At 37.9% G+C, this 15539-nt stretch overlaps 2 protein-coding genes across 5 annotated transcripts in view; one reads left to right on the forward strand and one right to left on the reverse strand.

Annotated features, from left to right (window-relative positions):
- Positions 1-5974, forward strand: part of kdm6a (lysine (K)-specific demethylase 6A) — a 73096-nt gene extending 67122 nt beyond the window's left edge. For all 4 annotated transcript variants that reach the window (XM_077215381.1, XM_077215382.1, XM_077215383.1 and 1 more), the window contains 7 exons: positions 576-724; positions 846-960; positions 1077-1264; positions 2081-2222; positions 2330-2456; positions 4720-4890; positions 5016-5974. In XM_077215381.1, coding sequence (XP_077071496.1) covers positions 576-724; positions 846-960; positions 1077-1264; positions 2081-2222; positions 2330-2456; positions 4720-4890; positions 5016-5048 — 925 coding nt within the window. In that variant the 3' untranslated portion in view covers positions 5049-5974. The remainder of the gene's footprint in view (positions 1-575; positions 725-845; positions 961-1076; positions 1265-2080; positions 2223-2329; positions 2457-4719; positions 4891-5015) is intronic.
- Positions 5975-6097: 123 nt separating this feature from the next.
- On the reverse strand, positions 6098-14179 carry dipk2b (divergent protein kinase domain 2B). The gene is made up of 5 exons (XM_077216818.1): positions 11796-14179; positions 9844-10108; positions 8407-8580; positions 7744-8032; positions 6098-6842 (listed from the first exon to the last, which is right to left on the reverse strand). Exons 1-5 carry the CDS (start codon positions 12062-12064, stop codon positions 6496-6498), a joined length of 1344 nt encoding a protein of 447 aa, XP_077072933.1. The 5' UTR covers positions 12065-14179; the 3' UTR covers positions 6098-6495.
- Between the last annotated feature and the right edge of the window lie 1360 nt (positions 14180-15539).

The following is a 15539-nucleotide window of genomic DNA, read 5'->3' on the forward strand; positions in this document are numbered from 1 at the left end:
GATTTTGGTTCATTCACACTGCCAGTGATTTTCCGGGATCAGAGAGTGCGTTCACACACAACCCGTAAAAATCCCGTAAAGACACGTGACATCGATGTGACATGTAATGTCTCAGCAGTGTCTATAGTTTGCCTATGAGCTGCGATTTCTCTCTCGAGAAACCACGCTTGTGCATTTTTTTTCTTTGATTCGATCATAAACTAGCGCATTATGTACCGTTTCACTAGTCTGCTTTCAATTCAGCGTCATCATTACGATATGGCATTGATTACGGCTTTTGTTCACACAGCGCGCATTCCGGGACTGATCCCGGCAATGTTACTAGGTCCTCAACCCTGCATCGATCCCGGGATCAATCCCGGGTCGTGTTTGTGTTCACACAGAAGGAGTTCTGGCAATTTCCCAGCAATTTACCGGGATCAACGCGCTGTGTGAAAGGGGCTGTTGTAATCTGAGGATTGTGTGAAAATTAAATGGACCACTTGCAGCATTCAGACAGACTCCTAAGAGTTGTGATGGAACAGGAAGACATATTAGGTCATCATATCTGAACTCTCTGCCCTGTGGCCTTGCAGGTGGAAGCTGCAGCTGGCTGAGTTGAGTAAGCTGCCTGCCTTTGCGCGGGTGGTGTCTGCAGGGAATCTGCTCAGTCATGTGGGCCATACCATTCTCGGCATGAACACCGTACAGCTCTATATGAAGGTCCCAGGCAGCAGGACACCAGGTCAGTTTATTGGCACGCAAGGACATGCACATCTTGCTGTGCTTTTACTGAGGCAGCATTCTCAAATACAGTAATTGAAAGTGATTAAGTGTAGATGTTAAATGTTTCTTTACCCATTCAGGTCATCAAGAAAATAACAACTTCTGCTCTGTCACCATTAATATTGGCCCTGGAGATTGTGAATGGTTTGCTGTTCCTGAGCCGTACTGGGGTGTCATGAATGATTTCTGTGAAAAGTGAGCGCTGTCAAAAACTGTGAATTTGTTGAATCATTATATGCTAAAATGAGTATGTCTCAATATAGTAGACTTATCTTGCACATGCACTGACTGACATGTTCTTTGTTATGCAGGAATAATATTAATTACCTGATGGGCTCATGGTGGCCAAATCTAGAGGACTTGTATGAGGCCAATGTTCCAGTGTATCGCTTTATCCAGCGACCAGGTGATCTGGTCTGGCTCAATACAGGCACTGTGCATTGGGTTCAGGCTATTGGCTGGTGCAACAACATTGCCTGGAATGTAGGACCACTCACTGGTAAATTTGCCAAGTTTCTTATCACTACTGTTGGACCACCAGATCTGTTCTAATGAGCTGCCTAAGACACACTGCCTACCTATGCAGCTGTCTTGAGACAGCATCCAAACCATTATTCATTGTCTTAAGTGACTGATTTGGAACACACTACGTTGGAAGCAATTTGTACATGAAAGACAATTAAGTGAAATGAAACTCACCATCAAGGCCCATTTGCTCTGCAATACCAATCCATAACAGTTCTCTTTTATCAATATTTTTTTAGTCGCTGTCGCGTTTGTCATACAGTTCCTTATGTTCCGACACCAACGAGACCAGCAGCTCTACATTTATCTTGGCTTGCTTCTTCCTCGTCTTCTTCCTGGCAGTGTGTAGACGCTACTTGGCGTATATCTTCTTCGCCGTTACGTATGTGTGCTCGGCAAGACGGGTTTGTATTTGAGCGCCCCCAAGTTGTGTTTTACTGTAACTTCAGAAGCTCCACACACGTGAGCAAAAGCACCAATCTCATTGGTTGGATAGTTTTTGACGCGGTGTGTCAAACCCAAAAAATGAAACCGAGACGTTTTGAAAAAAATGACGCTTTTACGCGTGACGTTTTTCACGTCGGTATGCACACTCACATTGGGGCCCTTTGTTTAATCGCGAGGCGTTAAACGTCGGCGAATATCGCGCGAAATTCGTCCCGGTGGGAACAGGCCTTTAAGTGAAATATATAACTGATAATTAGGTAATTTTTTCTGTAAACCTTAAGGTGTAATACAGTTCATCTATTTGTTAACTGACAGAAGGGTCTAATTCTTATTCGTCCTTCAGTGCATCAGTACAAGTCAGCTGTGGAACGCTACGAGTGGAACAAACTCCAGAGTGTCAAATCCATCGTTCCTATGATTCACCTCTCTTGGAACATGGCCAGGAACATCAAAGTGTCAGACCACAAGCTCTTTGAGATGATCAAGTGAGTCTACTGCACCACATTAATGATTGTGGCTCTGAGTGAGTTTATTGTGACTGAAAACTCAAGCAGTTTAATGGAAGTGTTAAATATGGTCTGTTCTTCCTCAGGTACTGTTTGTTGAGGACACTAAAGCAGTGTCAGATGCTGAAGGAGGCTCTTATAGCGGCTGGCAAAGAGCCAGTTTGGCATGGAAGGACCAAGGACGAACCTGCTCACTACTGTAGCATCTGTGAGGTGTGTATTCTTCATTAATGTTTCCTAGCACAAAATAAACATGAATGAACATCAGAAGGTATGTTGAAAGACACAGTAAAACTTACTGAAATCTGTATAATGTCACGTAATTGCTAAACCAGCGTTTCAAACGTGGAAAGATGTCAATAAAACAGTACGTAAACAATGCCACGTAATGTTGCATTTACCTCATAAAAGCAATTCTGTGACCATAAACTTTAGAGAGGAGCATTTTGTTAAATATGCACACTATATTCCATATTCATTGTATTTTTACTCCACCTGTTCTCCAATATTTAATGTTTGAATAAATCTGTCTTTGACAGCCACTATCTAAAAGTTTGTTTAAAAAATCAAAACAAAAAAACTCATATAATTTTATAATAATGTTATAATAAATTGAATATTATAAAAACGTTCTTATGTGTAATTTAATGCAAGTAGCCTATACATATCAGATAATTTTTCAACATCTAATATTGATGTACCACCTGGGGTTCCCTGTATAGTTTACAGCATTAGTGAATTTTTTTCTTAAGGACATTTGCCATGTACTGTACCTGATAGGCCCTGATTAATTGATATCGAATTGAAATCGAAATCCAAGCTAGTCAATTGAAGTCGAATCGTTAAATTTGTGTCAATGTCCAGCCCTAATGAGAAAGAGAAAGAAGAGAAAACTGTTTGGAGGAAGTTATGCTTCAGTTTTCCATCAGCTCGTTTTCTGATTTGGTATAATTTCGATCTATATGACAAACTACTGTGTGTGTGTGTGCGCGTGTGTTTGTCCTTGGGGTTCCCCCCCACACAACAGAATTTCAGATTGTAAATATTCAACATGTAGAGATCAGTGCAGCCCTGACATTCTTCCGTGCAGATTCAATCACTCTTAAAACACATCACACCACAGGAAAATCTGATAAGATAATCTATAGAACCATCAAGATAATCAGGACTTTACCTAGGATTGTTGGAAGGGGAGAATTGGGCCCAAAATTGGCCTGATTATCTTATAGTGAATGCACACCTGCAAACTTGTCGCTTTTCGGCGACAATCGCCGTTTTCTTGGTCAATTGGGTCATTTACGTGAATCGTGTAGAACCGGAGAGTTTTTTTAGGGGGGGAGGGGGGGGGTGTAGGCCATTTTTCGTTATTTCAAATGTAGGCGCGTTGCGCGTGGTAAGCGCGCTCATAATCCGCCGGAGCCACCACAACATTGCCCAACATCAAATGGCAAACGTAATGCAAGCGGAACGAAACTGCTCGTTATTGTGTGGTTGACGGACCGTTTATCGGTTTGGACCAAAGCAGCGAGAGACGATCTTGATCAAGCGACACTGTTACTACACAGCACTAATAAGAGATCCAGTAAAGGAAGCATTTGAATTTAGATCTCCTGCGAGATCTAGTGAGAAACATTCACATTTCTCCGTTATTAACGGATCAAACAGCACTGAAGTGGAAACCAGGAAGAAACATTGTGCCATGAATTAACTATCCAATGTCCACAGATCAGCAACATTCACCATGGATTAACTGTTGTAACACTAACTGCAACCATGGAAGTTTGGCAGGAATAGTAGGCTATAATGCCTTCAAGTAACATTACGTCGGTTTTATTTTGACATTATGAATACAATTGCTGCCCTCAAACTAATCTGAACTAAAATATGTTTGTTTATAACTACTACAATATTACATTTCATTTTTTCCAAGGAGCTGTTTTGTTTTATATGCTCCTAAGAAGAGTCAATTATAGCTCCAGAATTGCTCAAAGTAAAAAAAAAATCATACTTTATGATGTTAGTTTTCATTTAAAAAAGAATTTAAAAAATTTAATCAAGGAAATTACCAAAAACATAAAACCTGGTAAACAGTAAATTCTAACAACATAGCCTAAAACAACATGCTCGCCAGATTGTTTATCTAAATAGCCCTAATACACCAACAGCAAATTTCTGTTTAATAAAGCGCTCAGAAATGTGTGAAGCCAAATCCCCCCCCAGCACGACACTGTAACCTTTTTTACTCTGAGGAGTTTGCAGGTCTGTGAATGGGTGACGAAAAATCTAAATTTCTATAGGGGAACATTTCGATCAATCTTTTTCTTGACACTAGACTTTTCTAGTTAACTAGAGAGGTTTTTTTATATTTTAGTTGATTTTAATTCTACTTGTCCTTTTTCATTTGATTGGATCTTTTCTATCCATGCTTGCTTCGTTTCTTTTTTTTGTCAACTGATCTTTTCCATTGCTTTCCCAGGTGGAGGTCTTTGATATGCTGTTTGTCACCAGTGAGAGCAACTCACGGAAGACGTACGTGGTGCACTGCCAGGGCTGCGCTCGGAGATGCAGTCCTAACCTTGAGAACTTTGTGGTTTTAGAGCAGTACAAAATAGAGGACCTCATGCAAGTGTATGACCAGTTCACATTAGTGAGTCTCAACTTCCTGTAGATGAATCTCTGCATGAAGCTTTTATATCAACTTATATTCATACGATTAATAATCCCAGGTAGAAAGCATTGAGCATGGTTAACGTCCTCTTGCTCTCTCCACAGGCCCCACCCCTGCCCTCCTCCTCCTCGTCTTGACGTTAACATTAACGGTTCTTCGGATAACACCCTGGAACGCAACGCATCCCTTTCTGATATTCAGGAGACCTGACCCAGTTCCACACCACTGGTTTCTGTAGCAAACCCCCACGAGGCTGCTGGTTCTAAGCTGTTTGTCTATGCAACCTTGCCAAGTATGGAGTTTCGGCCCACTGGAGTGAAGTGGGATCGTCTCCATCTTCAGGACTGTTCCAGCTTGTTCAGCATCACTTTTCTTTGAAACACAAACTTCAAAATAGACTAATTGCTGAAGAAAAATGGTTTTGTGTATATACCACAAATGTCAAAATCACTCAAAACTACTGACTCTTCCTTTTTATTGTTGCTTTAATCCTTTTTTGTTTTTCTTTTGTTTTTTCTGTACTTCATGTATGGGCTGATACATGATGATTTTATTTTTTATTTTATTTCCTCTTAAATACTACCGTAGCTGGTCTTTTTTGTTCAACATTTTCTTTAGGTAACAAAAAAGAAATTTGTAATGTGAATTTTTTTTTATTATTATTAAAAATAGTTTTTACTCCTTTTTCTTAAGGAAAAAGTTAAGTGGGGGGTGGGGGTGTGTGGATAGCCAAGTCACAAAGAAAAATGGGTTGCACATAGACTAAGGAATAAACTTTAATTTGTGTTTTTTGTGTTATATTTCTAATCTTGTAAATTTACACTATTTATAAATATTTATTGCTTGAAAATATTTGTTGATGGAATGCTGTTATTTTTTTCCAGAGTTCCTGCCATTAAATTTTATGGAGTAATGTAATTTTGAAAATTTCTCTTTTTACATTTTATATACATGAATAAAACTGCTTAGCAAGCATTGTACAGAAACATGAAGATTGATATGGTTTATGGGTTACTAATCAGAGTTGTCTTTGTAATTAAAATATTCTCCTTTTGTGATGAAATTCCTTGTCTCAGGTGTGAATAATATTTATTCTTTTTTAAAATAATTTATATATATATATATATTAGTGTATTTATTTATTGCATAATGTCTCAAGGTTTGTCTGCTGGCAATACTTTGATAAGATAAACGTTCTTTATTAGATATATGCTGGTAAAGTTGTAGTGTCAGGAAGACACTACCAGGTTCAGACTGTATCTGTGAACTTTACACACATACTTAAATAGATACTCCACCCAAAAATTTTAATTCTATTTTTGTTTACTCACCCTGATATCATTCAGGTGCACCTTGCACTTTTTGCACTTTATTTGTGGCCTCTGGGCAATAAAATCGTGTGAGCTTGTTGGACTATTTTCCGTGTGATCTACGCACTGCAAGGAGTTTGTTCATTTGTCTGATCTGAATTAGTGTTTGGTGCTACATTTTTCCATTCTCTATGTTATATAGGAAAAATGAATACAGGTTTGAAAATGACAGAATCAAAATTTTTTAGGAGAATTATTCCTTCGTAGTTATGGTCTAGAACTTGTCACTATAGAGGCATTCAGGATACCTGTATCCATATAGAGCGCTGCATGCCCTTAGTGTCTGTAAGATGTTTTTTAAGGTTTGGATGGCAGTGATTATTCTTTGGTCAGACTGAGATTGGTCTGCGCAGTTAGCTAGCTCATTCACTGCTGCTCTGGGAAGCTGACCGAACTGCACATCATTAGGGATGAGCAGTTTGTTAAGGACATGTTTGCATAGTAGGGTAAAACTTTGTGTGGCTCGGACAGTCTCGCATGGGGGAGGTCTCGCATAAGATTCACTCAGACGGGAGAAGACATCAAGGTATTCTGGTAGCAAGTCTTCATCAGGAGGATGTCCTGCCGGAAGGAGTGGTATTATTTAATTAGAGGTATAGCACAGCACCAGATTTGGTTAAACAAGAATGATTACTGTACATTTAAGCAGAATTATGAATAAATAAAAAGCTTTTATTTTTATATTTTATCTGGCTTTCACAAAGTGGTTACTAATCAATCATCCTGGGGTCCACTTAAAATTACATTATTTAAAATAAAAATGTCTCATGCTCACTAAGTCTGCATTCATTTGATCAAAAATACAGTACATTAATATTGAGGAATATTACAATTTAAAATAACTTTCGATATATTTTAAAATGTAATTTATTTCAGTGATGGCGAAGCTGAATTTACTCCAGAACAGCATCATTACTCCAGTCTTCAGTGTCACATGATCCTTCAGAAATCATGCTGTACATCTATATATGCTGATTTAGTACTTAATAAACATTTCTTATTTTTATCAATGTTGAAAACAATTGAGCTGCTTTATATTTTTGTGGAAACTTTGTTCTTTACTGTTATTTTTCATCAATTCAGTGTGTCTTTGCTTATGCAAGTATTGATTTGTTAACAAAAAAATGTTACTGACCCCAAACTTTCGAATGTTAGTTTATATAGTGAACGTTATAAATTGTACCTTAAACCTGGCACAAAAAAGCATTCATATATAAATATAAAGAGCAAATAAGTATATATATTGAACCAATAAGCACATTATTCCCAAACTGTTTGTAGGAATATGTACTTTTTTTTTTTGCTTTGCTGGTGTAAAGCTTATTCCAACTGGCAGTTGATGTACAGTATATACAACTCTTTTCTTCATAAGGTTTGTCTGTGTACATGGTAAAATGAATATTTTACTGCAGAAAACTACAGCTTTTACTGTAGCGAATCTAGCGATTAAGCCCAAACTGACCTTCCTGTAAGTCAATGATCCCTATGGTACTGGCATCCACAATGAAGACCCTGCTATCATCCAAGGTGCCAAACATGTCCTCTGAGACACTGGTGTAGAAGAGGCTGAACTGGAGGCTGTTGGCGCTCAGGCTCTGGGTGATGTGAAGGAGCTGGTAGACGATGTCTGCACGGTGCTCTAATGGAGAGTTAAACAGGCTCCTGAGGGGTCTGCTCCCTGCACACACCATCATCCTTCCACAGGAGCCGTGGTAGCGGAGGAAGGGCCAGCCCTCCGTGCCTGGAAACATCTGTAGGCAGAAAAGGCGAAAGTAGGGCTGAAAACAGGAAGCGAGGGAGCTTGAGCGGGCAATGCCAATGTGTGTTATTTTCACTTTCTTTACATAAAGAGGTAGACAGTCCCTCTTCCTCTGTTTGGAAACAACGATATTGAAATGTCTCAGATAATGCCCCTTACCCTTGAAAAGCTGCTCCCTAAATTATATGAAATAACTGTTTACATTCAGATTTATGCTTTTATCCAAAGTGATTCGCATTGCATTTTTAAAGTATATATTTTGATCAGCTCATGCATTCACTGGGAATCGAACCCATGACCTTGATGTTGCTAGCATGCTAAAAATCATGAGCCATGCTAATTATATTGGCCTGCTTATCATCATACCAGCAGTATAAGAGGCTGTTGATTCACAGCCAGAGTGTAAAGAAGTCTGAGTTTGTCCTTTTCACTGAAGTGCTTCATCTGCACACTGCCCACATCAGTCACTTCGAAGTAGCGTCGCACAATACGGTCCAGCAACCTCTGAGATGGACAGCGCAGCATCGGGGTGACCAGACCCTGTAGTATAGAGAAAGAGTTTTGATAAATAATACTCATTAGAAGCAGTCAAATGTGACGTGTAAGATGTTTCTTCAACTATGGGCTTGGTTGACACTGTCACACTTTTTTTCACTATATAATTTGTCCACTAACAATGTCCAACAGAGTGTATATTATATATATATATATATATATATATATATATATATATATATATATATATATATATATATATATATATATATATATATACCACAGATTTAAAAAAAAGTACAGATATGGCAGAACTCTTCATAAAAATCATATAAAAAATAATTTGTACATTTTTTTTATTAGGCAAAATGGCAGCACAACTGACAGGTTTGTTTGAGCTGTGCCATACTGGTTGCTATTAAAAAGCAAGAAAGCAAGCCCAGCTCAGGTGAGAAAAAGTAAAAAAAGTATGTTTTACATCCATGTTTTGCAAGTATGTTTTACTAATTAATACAATTTGTTACTTTTTTAGAAAGTGACGCAATATTGTAACGCATTACTTTTTTAAAGGTAACTTTCCCTAACACTGTTCATAAAGCATTCATCAAGCAAAAGTTTTAGACTAGTGGTTTACACTATCATAGTTTTAAACATTAAAAAATTATGACTGAAAAATCTGGGTCTGAGAGAAGGGTATAACCATAAAATATATACATAAATGGCTAATTTAAATGATAAAAAGTTTTTAAAAGAATAAAGTTGAAATCTGGAACATTAGGAGAATTTGGCACTTTTAAGGTGGCAAAAAAAGAAAAGCTTTGGTGTGGAAGGATGAAGGTAAAAAATGTACTTTAAATAGACAATGTTTTACAGGTTTTTCTTCAACTTCAGACACTGTAAAAAAAAAAGTTGAATCTTGTATAACAATGTAAAAACATATGTTGTCAACTTATCGATCATATTATTTTTACAGTGCACTGTAAAAAATTATTTTCGTGATTTATCACAACAACATTTTATCTATTGTCATATCAAATTAGATAATTAATGTGCTTCAGATAACATAATGTTTTGAGTTTCTATTTATTAGACCAATCTCCTTTGTTGCATTAAGTCAAATTTTTAATTTCAATTAACTCAAAATGTTAAGGCAACCAGGTAAATTACTTTTTTAAGTTAAAACAACAATAATAATTTTCAGTATAGTTTTCAAATTGATACTGCTTTGAAATGTAATTCTTTGGACCTTAAATCCTGAGCCAATGCTGACCTCAAATAGACATTAGTAAACAGAGACCGAATGCAGACCTTCACCATGCCGGGAAGCAGTATGTTGGAGCGAACCCAACTTTGGAAGCGTGAAGTGGCCCTGAGGACGGCTTCAATGCTGCAGGATTTCCCTTTGCCTGCTGAGGTGCAAATGCTTTTGTCTGATATCTTGTGCAGGTGAGGAGACATCAATTGGGACAGCACCACAGGTCTCCAGCCCGCTGTGCTGTCTGTATAGTTCCCCTCAAATGAGCGCACGTCTGCTGAGGAGAGATTAGACTGAGCAGTCAGCCATCTTTCAAGCCTGCGGTGAAATAATCAGCGTCCACATTAGCTTCCTGTTTTTGGTTTCACTGCTCATGCTGCTCACTCAGATCAATGATTTAGTTCTGTATTTAGATCAGCGATGATATGCAACAGTTTTAAGTTATGTAACAGAACATCTTTACTTCAGTTCAATTTCTAGACATTTTTGTATTTGGACATTTGAAAGGCGTATAATTTTTTCGGTCAAATGTGTTCACGTAGAGGCTTTAATGGGCCAAAGTGAATAAATCTTTTAATTTAAAGAGACCAGGTAGTTTATGCCTGACCGTTTTCTTATCCAAACTGAGGCGATGTGAACATTATGGAGCTAAACACTCTCATGTTATGTCTTTTTTATTCATACTGGAAGCCATAGGGCGCTCTCACGCAAAAAGTCCACAAGTGAGACTCATAGAAGTCATTACACTTATGACGTTCCAGGAAATCCCTTATATGGTCAAAGCAGAAAAAAAGCAGAACCATTTTGCCTGATGAAATGTGTAGACAATAAACACGATTGTGATCTATTGTTTGTTTTTCAAGCCGTCTCTAGGTATTTCCATAACAATAAAGTAAATGAATAATACAGTTTTAATTGTCAGCCTTTATTACAGTTTAGAAACTTTAAAATATATTATTCTGTGATTTTTTTTTTACATTGTATAAAATCCATGATGACTTAAAGGTGCAGTGTGTGATTTTTAGCGGCATTTAGTGGTGAGGTTACGAAAATATGTCATCGTGTGAGACAGCAGAGAGTAGCCAGTTCAGCAATGAGGTTTCTTTACAAGGATAAATTAAGAAATTATATTTACTTAATTATTCAGTAAAACTATATTTTATTGCAAATATTATTGTTACTTGTTCATCATTGTGAGTGTTTTATTTGCTGAACTAAGCTTGCTTCCTTGCACGAAGAGCAACATAGTAACGAAACGTGTTTGTCCGTTTAGGGCTACTGTAGAAACATGTCGGCGCATTTCAATGTAAGGGAACCCACGGTGTATGTAGATAGAAACTGCTCATTCTAAGGTAATACACATAAAGGTTCATTAAGTAAGGTCTTTATAAACCACTGAAAACTTATTTTTCAAGGTAGTGACGAAACACGCTCTGTAGCGCTGTTTGTTCACTGTCGGCTACGGTTGAAACATGAAGACACTATATGTCAACCTTTATAGAAGGGGGTGCCCGCGTTTATGGAGATATAAATGTCTCATTCTAAGGTAATAAAAACATAACGGTTCATTATGCAAGGTCTTTATACACCACTGAAAACATAGTTATGGATCTTATATTCTGTCAATAGATCCTCAGAAATATTACACAATGCGCCTTTAATGCACAAGTGTTTGTAGTGCATAAAATAATCAATATAGGAAAATATTACAGACTACAAATGAGTGGTTATCGCTCAGCAGTGTATTTGCTTTTAGGGCAATTAAAAGCAAGATATAAGAAAAAAAATAAAACCTGTCTTTTAGACAAAGGTCAGTGAAAAAATGGCATTACACTTGACACTTCTGTCCTCCTCACTTCTGTAACGATGGCTAAGCCCCTGGACATTTGGATACTTTGATCCAAGGATCCTGTAAATAATCTATTGTAGTATGAATATTTCAAACATTTCTTTTTAACTTGACAGAAACGTATTCTTTGCATAAATAAGAAATATCTAAGTTTACCTTATTTCATCCTTGAAAAACTTATTGCAAATGGATGTTCCAATGCAGGCATTGCATTTATCCAAACCTAGGAGGATCCTTCTGAAGTCATGGGATTTCTCCCGGGGTGCTGGTGAGGGGTCTGGAGTACCAAGTGCCAGTATGAGGTACAATGTCCAGACCTCTGACCATATCCCCGCCATTACTGTATCATAAACCCCAGAATCACAGCACCATAGTGGCAGCCCAGTATGGTTAAAACCCCTGCAGCCTTGAGCACACCAACACATTAAACAATAAACTGGCACCTCTTCAGTGTTAACCGTAGTATATCTGTTATATCCCCTGCACTAAACACTTCACTAAGACAGGAAACACATGGAGAACAAAGATAACCCTTGTCGTCATGGTAATACTTCCTCCTGCATACAGCCTAATTTCAAAGCTATACATGCAAACCCAGTTTCACTCATTGAGTTCTTCTGGAATAATGATTTTAATCCATTTTGTGTATATTATTGACTCCACCTGTATCCAATTTTACAGATTGCATTTTAAAGTTTATATTGATTCGAGGAAAAAAACTTTAATAATAGTATAACAACGTCAAAAATATTGACAATAATTTTTGTTCATATTGACTATCGTTCAGAATAGTATACTATTATGTTATGCTTAGCCTACTATTTCTGCAGTATGACAGACAGTGTTTTTGGACTAAGGAAAAGTTTTAGACAGGCTTCCAAGGAACTATAACATCATGTCTAATGATCTAGAATAAATTCAAGACAAGCAAATATTTAATGTCCATGTTGCTTTTTTTCTCTCAGTAGAAAAAGGAATCATCATTTGAGACAACAAAAATTGCACTTGAATTCACATCAGTTCATTCATCGCATTAATTAATTTAGCCTACTTCTTTCAACCATGCTCTCCATTACTGTATAGGCTAAATGGATCTTTATGTGCAGGCGGCTGAGAGACAAGTCAAGGGACCATCTGCAAAGTGCAATATAACCCAACAAACGACTACAGCATCAACTCATATTCAAAAATACAAAAAATAGTCATTAACTTCAATGTTACAAACTGTAGTGCCACCCAATTCAGCTTACACATCAATGGTGACCCACTGGTCATACTACACTGCTTTTGCACATTTTATATTATGAAAAATATTCAATAACTCCACTGTAACACACCAAATTTAGTTCACACATCACTGCTCTAATATTGGTTATATAACACTTTTTCCTCCAAATGCATAAATGTAAATGTAACTCTTTTATCCAAAGGTGTATATTTACATTCTTATGAGTTCTTGCTCTTCCCTGGGAAACGAACCTATGACCTTGGTATTGCATGCACCAACGCTCTACTGTTTGAGCTACAGGAAAGCTAGCATGTGAAGTAATTGCACGTAAAAAATAAGTAGGCCTATTATTTACACAAAATTATATTGGTACTGTGCGCAGCTAGTTACAATCATAGCTTATGCATTATATTTGCTTACTGAATTTCGATGGGATTACACATAACAGTGTGAAGTTATTGATTTTATTTCATAAAAAATCATAACAACTATGCTTTTTTTTAAATCAAACTAAGTATTGTAGTATAACCAGCAGGAGAGCGGTGATGTGTGAACTGAATTTGGCCACAATGTCATAGTGAAGCTATAGAATATGTTTAATAATATAAAATGTGCAGATGGGTTTGGGATTTGAACTTTGCAGACGGACCCTTATTTGGACGTCTCTCAATCGGCTGTTTAGAGATAAATTTATATTATGAGAATTAGCTCGTTGTCTAGGTTACTGTGATTGTAAATAGGTGTCGTTTGTGTTTTAACAACGTTTAGCTCAAGAATATTGATCCGGGAAGTTTGAATAGCCTATTTGAATATTGCCAGCATTTCTTAATATTTGAGTCCAAGTTCAAACACTATGAAACGCTCCATTAACGTACGGAGCTCTGAAGCACTGCCAGCGGAACATTAAACAGGAAGTGTCTGTCCTAGCTCACAACAGGGGTTGCGTGGGAATGCAAATATCTTTGCGAGGGAACGCAAAAGTTTTGCGAGGGAACGCAAATAACTTTGCGATGGAACGCAAAGTTTCTCGGGGGAACGCAAAAGTTTTGCGAGGGAACGCAAAAGATTAAAAAAAAAAAATTCTCCCATCCTAAATTTTTTTCCACCACCACGTCCCTTTAGGTGCTCCGTAGAGAATCACTGTACTAGGCTATTAAAGGGACTGTTTTTTGAAACGGGTTATTCACCGTCTCCCCTACATTTAGATAGGTGGGCAAACGCATTTTTGTCTCAGTGCATGCATTGTCATAGTCTGGCAGCGATGCCGCTAGTTTGGCATAATGAATGGAATCCTTTGTTGCCGGATAGCATGTCCTGAGTAAAAGTGATTAAAAAAAATTACTTCTTGTGGCCTGCATATTCACAACGAGTACAAATAGCAATGCAGATTAAAGCTGCTGTATAGGTAACTTTTGTAAAAAAAATTTTTTTTTACATATTTGTTAAAACTGTCATTATGTCCTGACAGTAGAATATGAGACAGATAATCTGTGAAAAAATCAAGCTCCTCTGGCTCCTCCCAGTGGTCCTATTGCCATTTGCAGAAATACACCGCTCCCGGTCAGAAACAACCAAGCAGAGCCAGGAGGAATGTCTTAGCAGTGTCAATCACGCTCGTGTACGCGCTGATCACACCCCTCTCTTGCACAGCGCGAACCGTCCTTCAAACTCAAGATTGCCGTTGTGCTGCAGCTGTGCTAATGGCGGAGAAACAACCTAAACTGCCAATTTCTCGGATGGCACCTGCTCATAAAACAAAGAGGTAAAAGGAAAAAGACCGATGATGATAAACAAGCGAAAAAGAAAGAATTAGACAGAGCCAATTGACTCGGTGTCAAAACTCTAGCCGCATAACATGTAGAAAAAATGTCACGCACTGTGCTAAGCAACAATTGAAACCTGCTAATTCACTGGCTTATCATGTTGCTGAAATGATGTACTAGCAAACCTTATCTAGCATTACATATTGCTAGAATAATTACTTACATACTGTAACGTTAGTTACCGTTATATTTACATTATCTTACTAGATATTTATAACTTATAGAAAGAGTGCAACATTATAAAGTTTCATGTATTGCAAAATACATAATGATTTGAGGACCAAGTTTGTAGTCAAATTATGGGCAGGCCATAGTCAATGTAAAGCATATTGTTGATGTTTCGTCCCTATTAGTGAATGTGCCATAACTGTTTATAATCCGCCGTCATCGGTGGCCCTGCTTACTAGCCTGCTTGTTCACGGCAGGCTCCGCTGTGGGGGAGGAGCTGTGGAGGGGGGCGGTAGCGCAGCAGAGAGCAAGGGGGTGGGACCTGTAAGTTGTCCTTGTTCAAATTTTCAGGCTAAGTCAACGTTTTCTCAAAACTCCCTACTGCAGCTTTAAGACTAGGCGATTTCCTGGGCAGATATTGACTTGGGACTATATTGGGGTGAAGCACAGGCGAAGCACTACTACTTGGGCACAGAGATATCACGCAACACCTGAAATCCCCCAACTTCCGTCAACATACCGGCGTGAATATTAGCTGGCTATTTTTCCTGCAGTAGACATAGTGAATGGCGATGAACATGGCGGATTTTGTGAGAGACGAAGAGGGTGACTTCTCAGACAGTCAAGATCCAGAACCATACCTCTACGAACCAGAGTTTTCAGAAGAGGAGCTGCGTGCTT

Source organism: Siphateles boraxobius, unplaced genomic scaffold (genome assembly GCF_051911475.1).
Source record: "Siphateles boraxobius isolate OS27281-9 unplaced genomic scaffold, OSU_SipBor_1 7, whole genome shotgun sequence".
Classification (NCBI taxonomy): domain Eukaryota; kingdom Metazoa; phylum Chordata; class Actinopteri; order Cypriniformes; family Leuciscidae; genus Siphateles; species Siphateles boraxobius.

Coding starts and splice junctions, on each gene's coding strand:
- dipk2b (XM_077216818.1), bottom strand. CDS start 12,064: ATGTGTTGGTGTGCTCAAGGCTGCAGGGGTTTTAACCATACTGGGCTG. Junction 10,109..11,795: donor TTTTTCAAGGATGAAATAAG/GTAAACTTAGAT, acceptor ATTTCACCGCAG/GCTTGAAAGATGGCTGACTG. Junction 6,843..7,743: donor GATCATTGACTTACAGGAAG/GTCAGTTTGGGC, acceptor TCCTTCCGGCAG/GACATCCTCCTGATGAAGAC.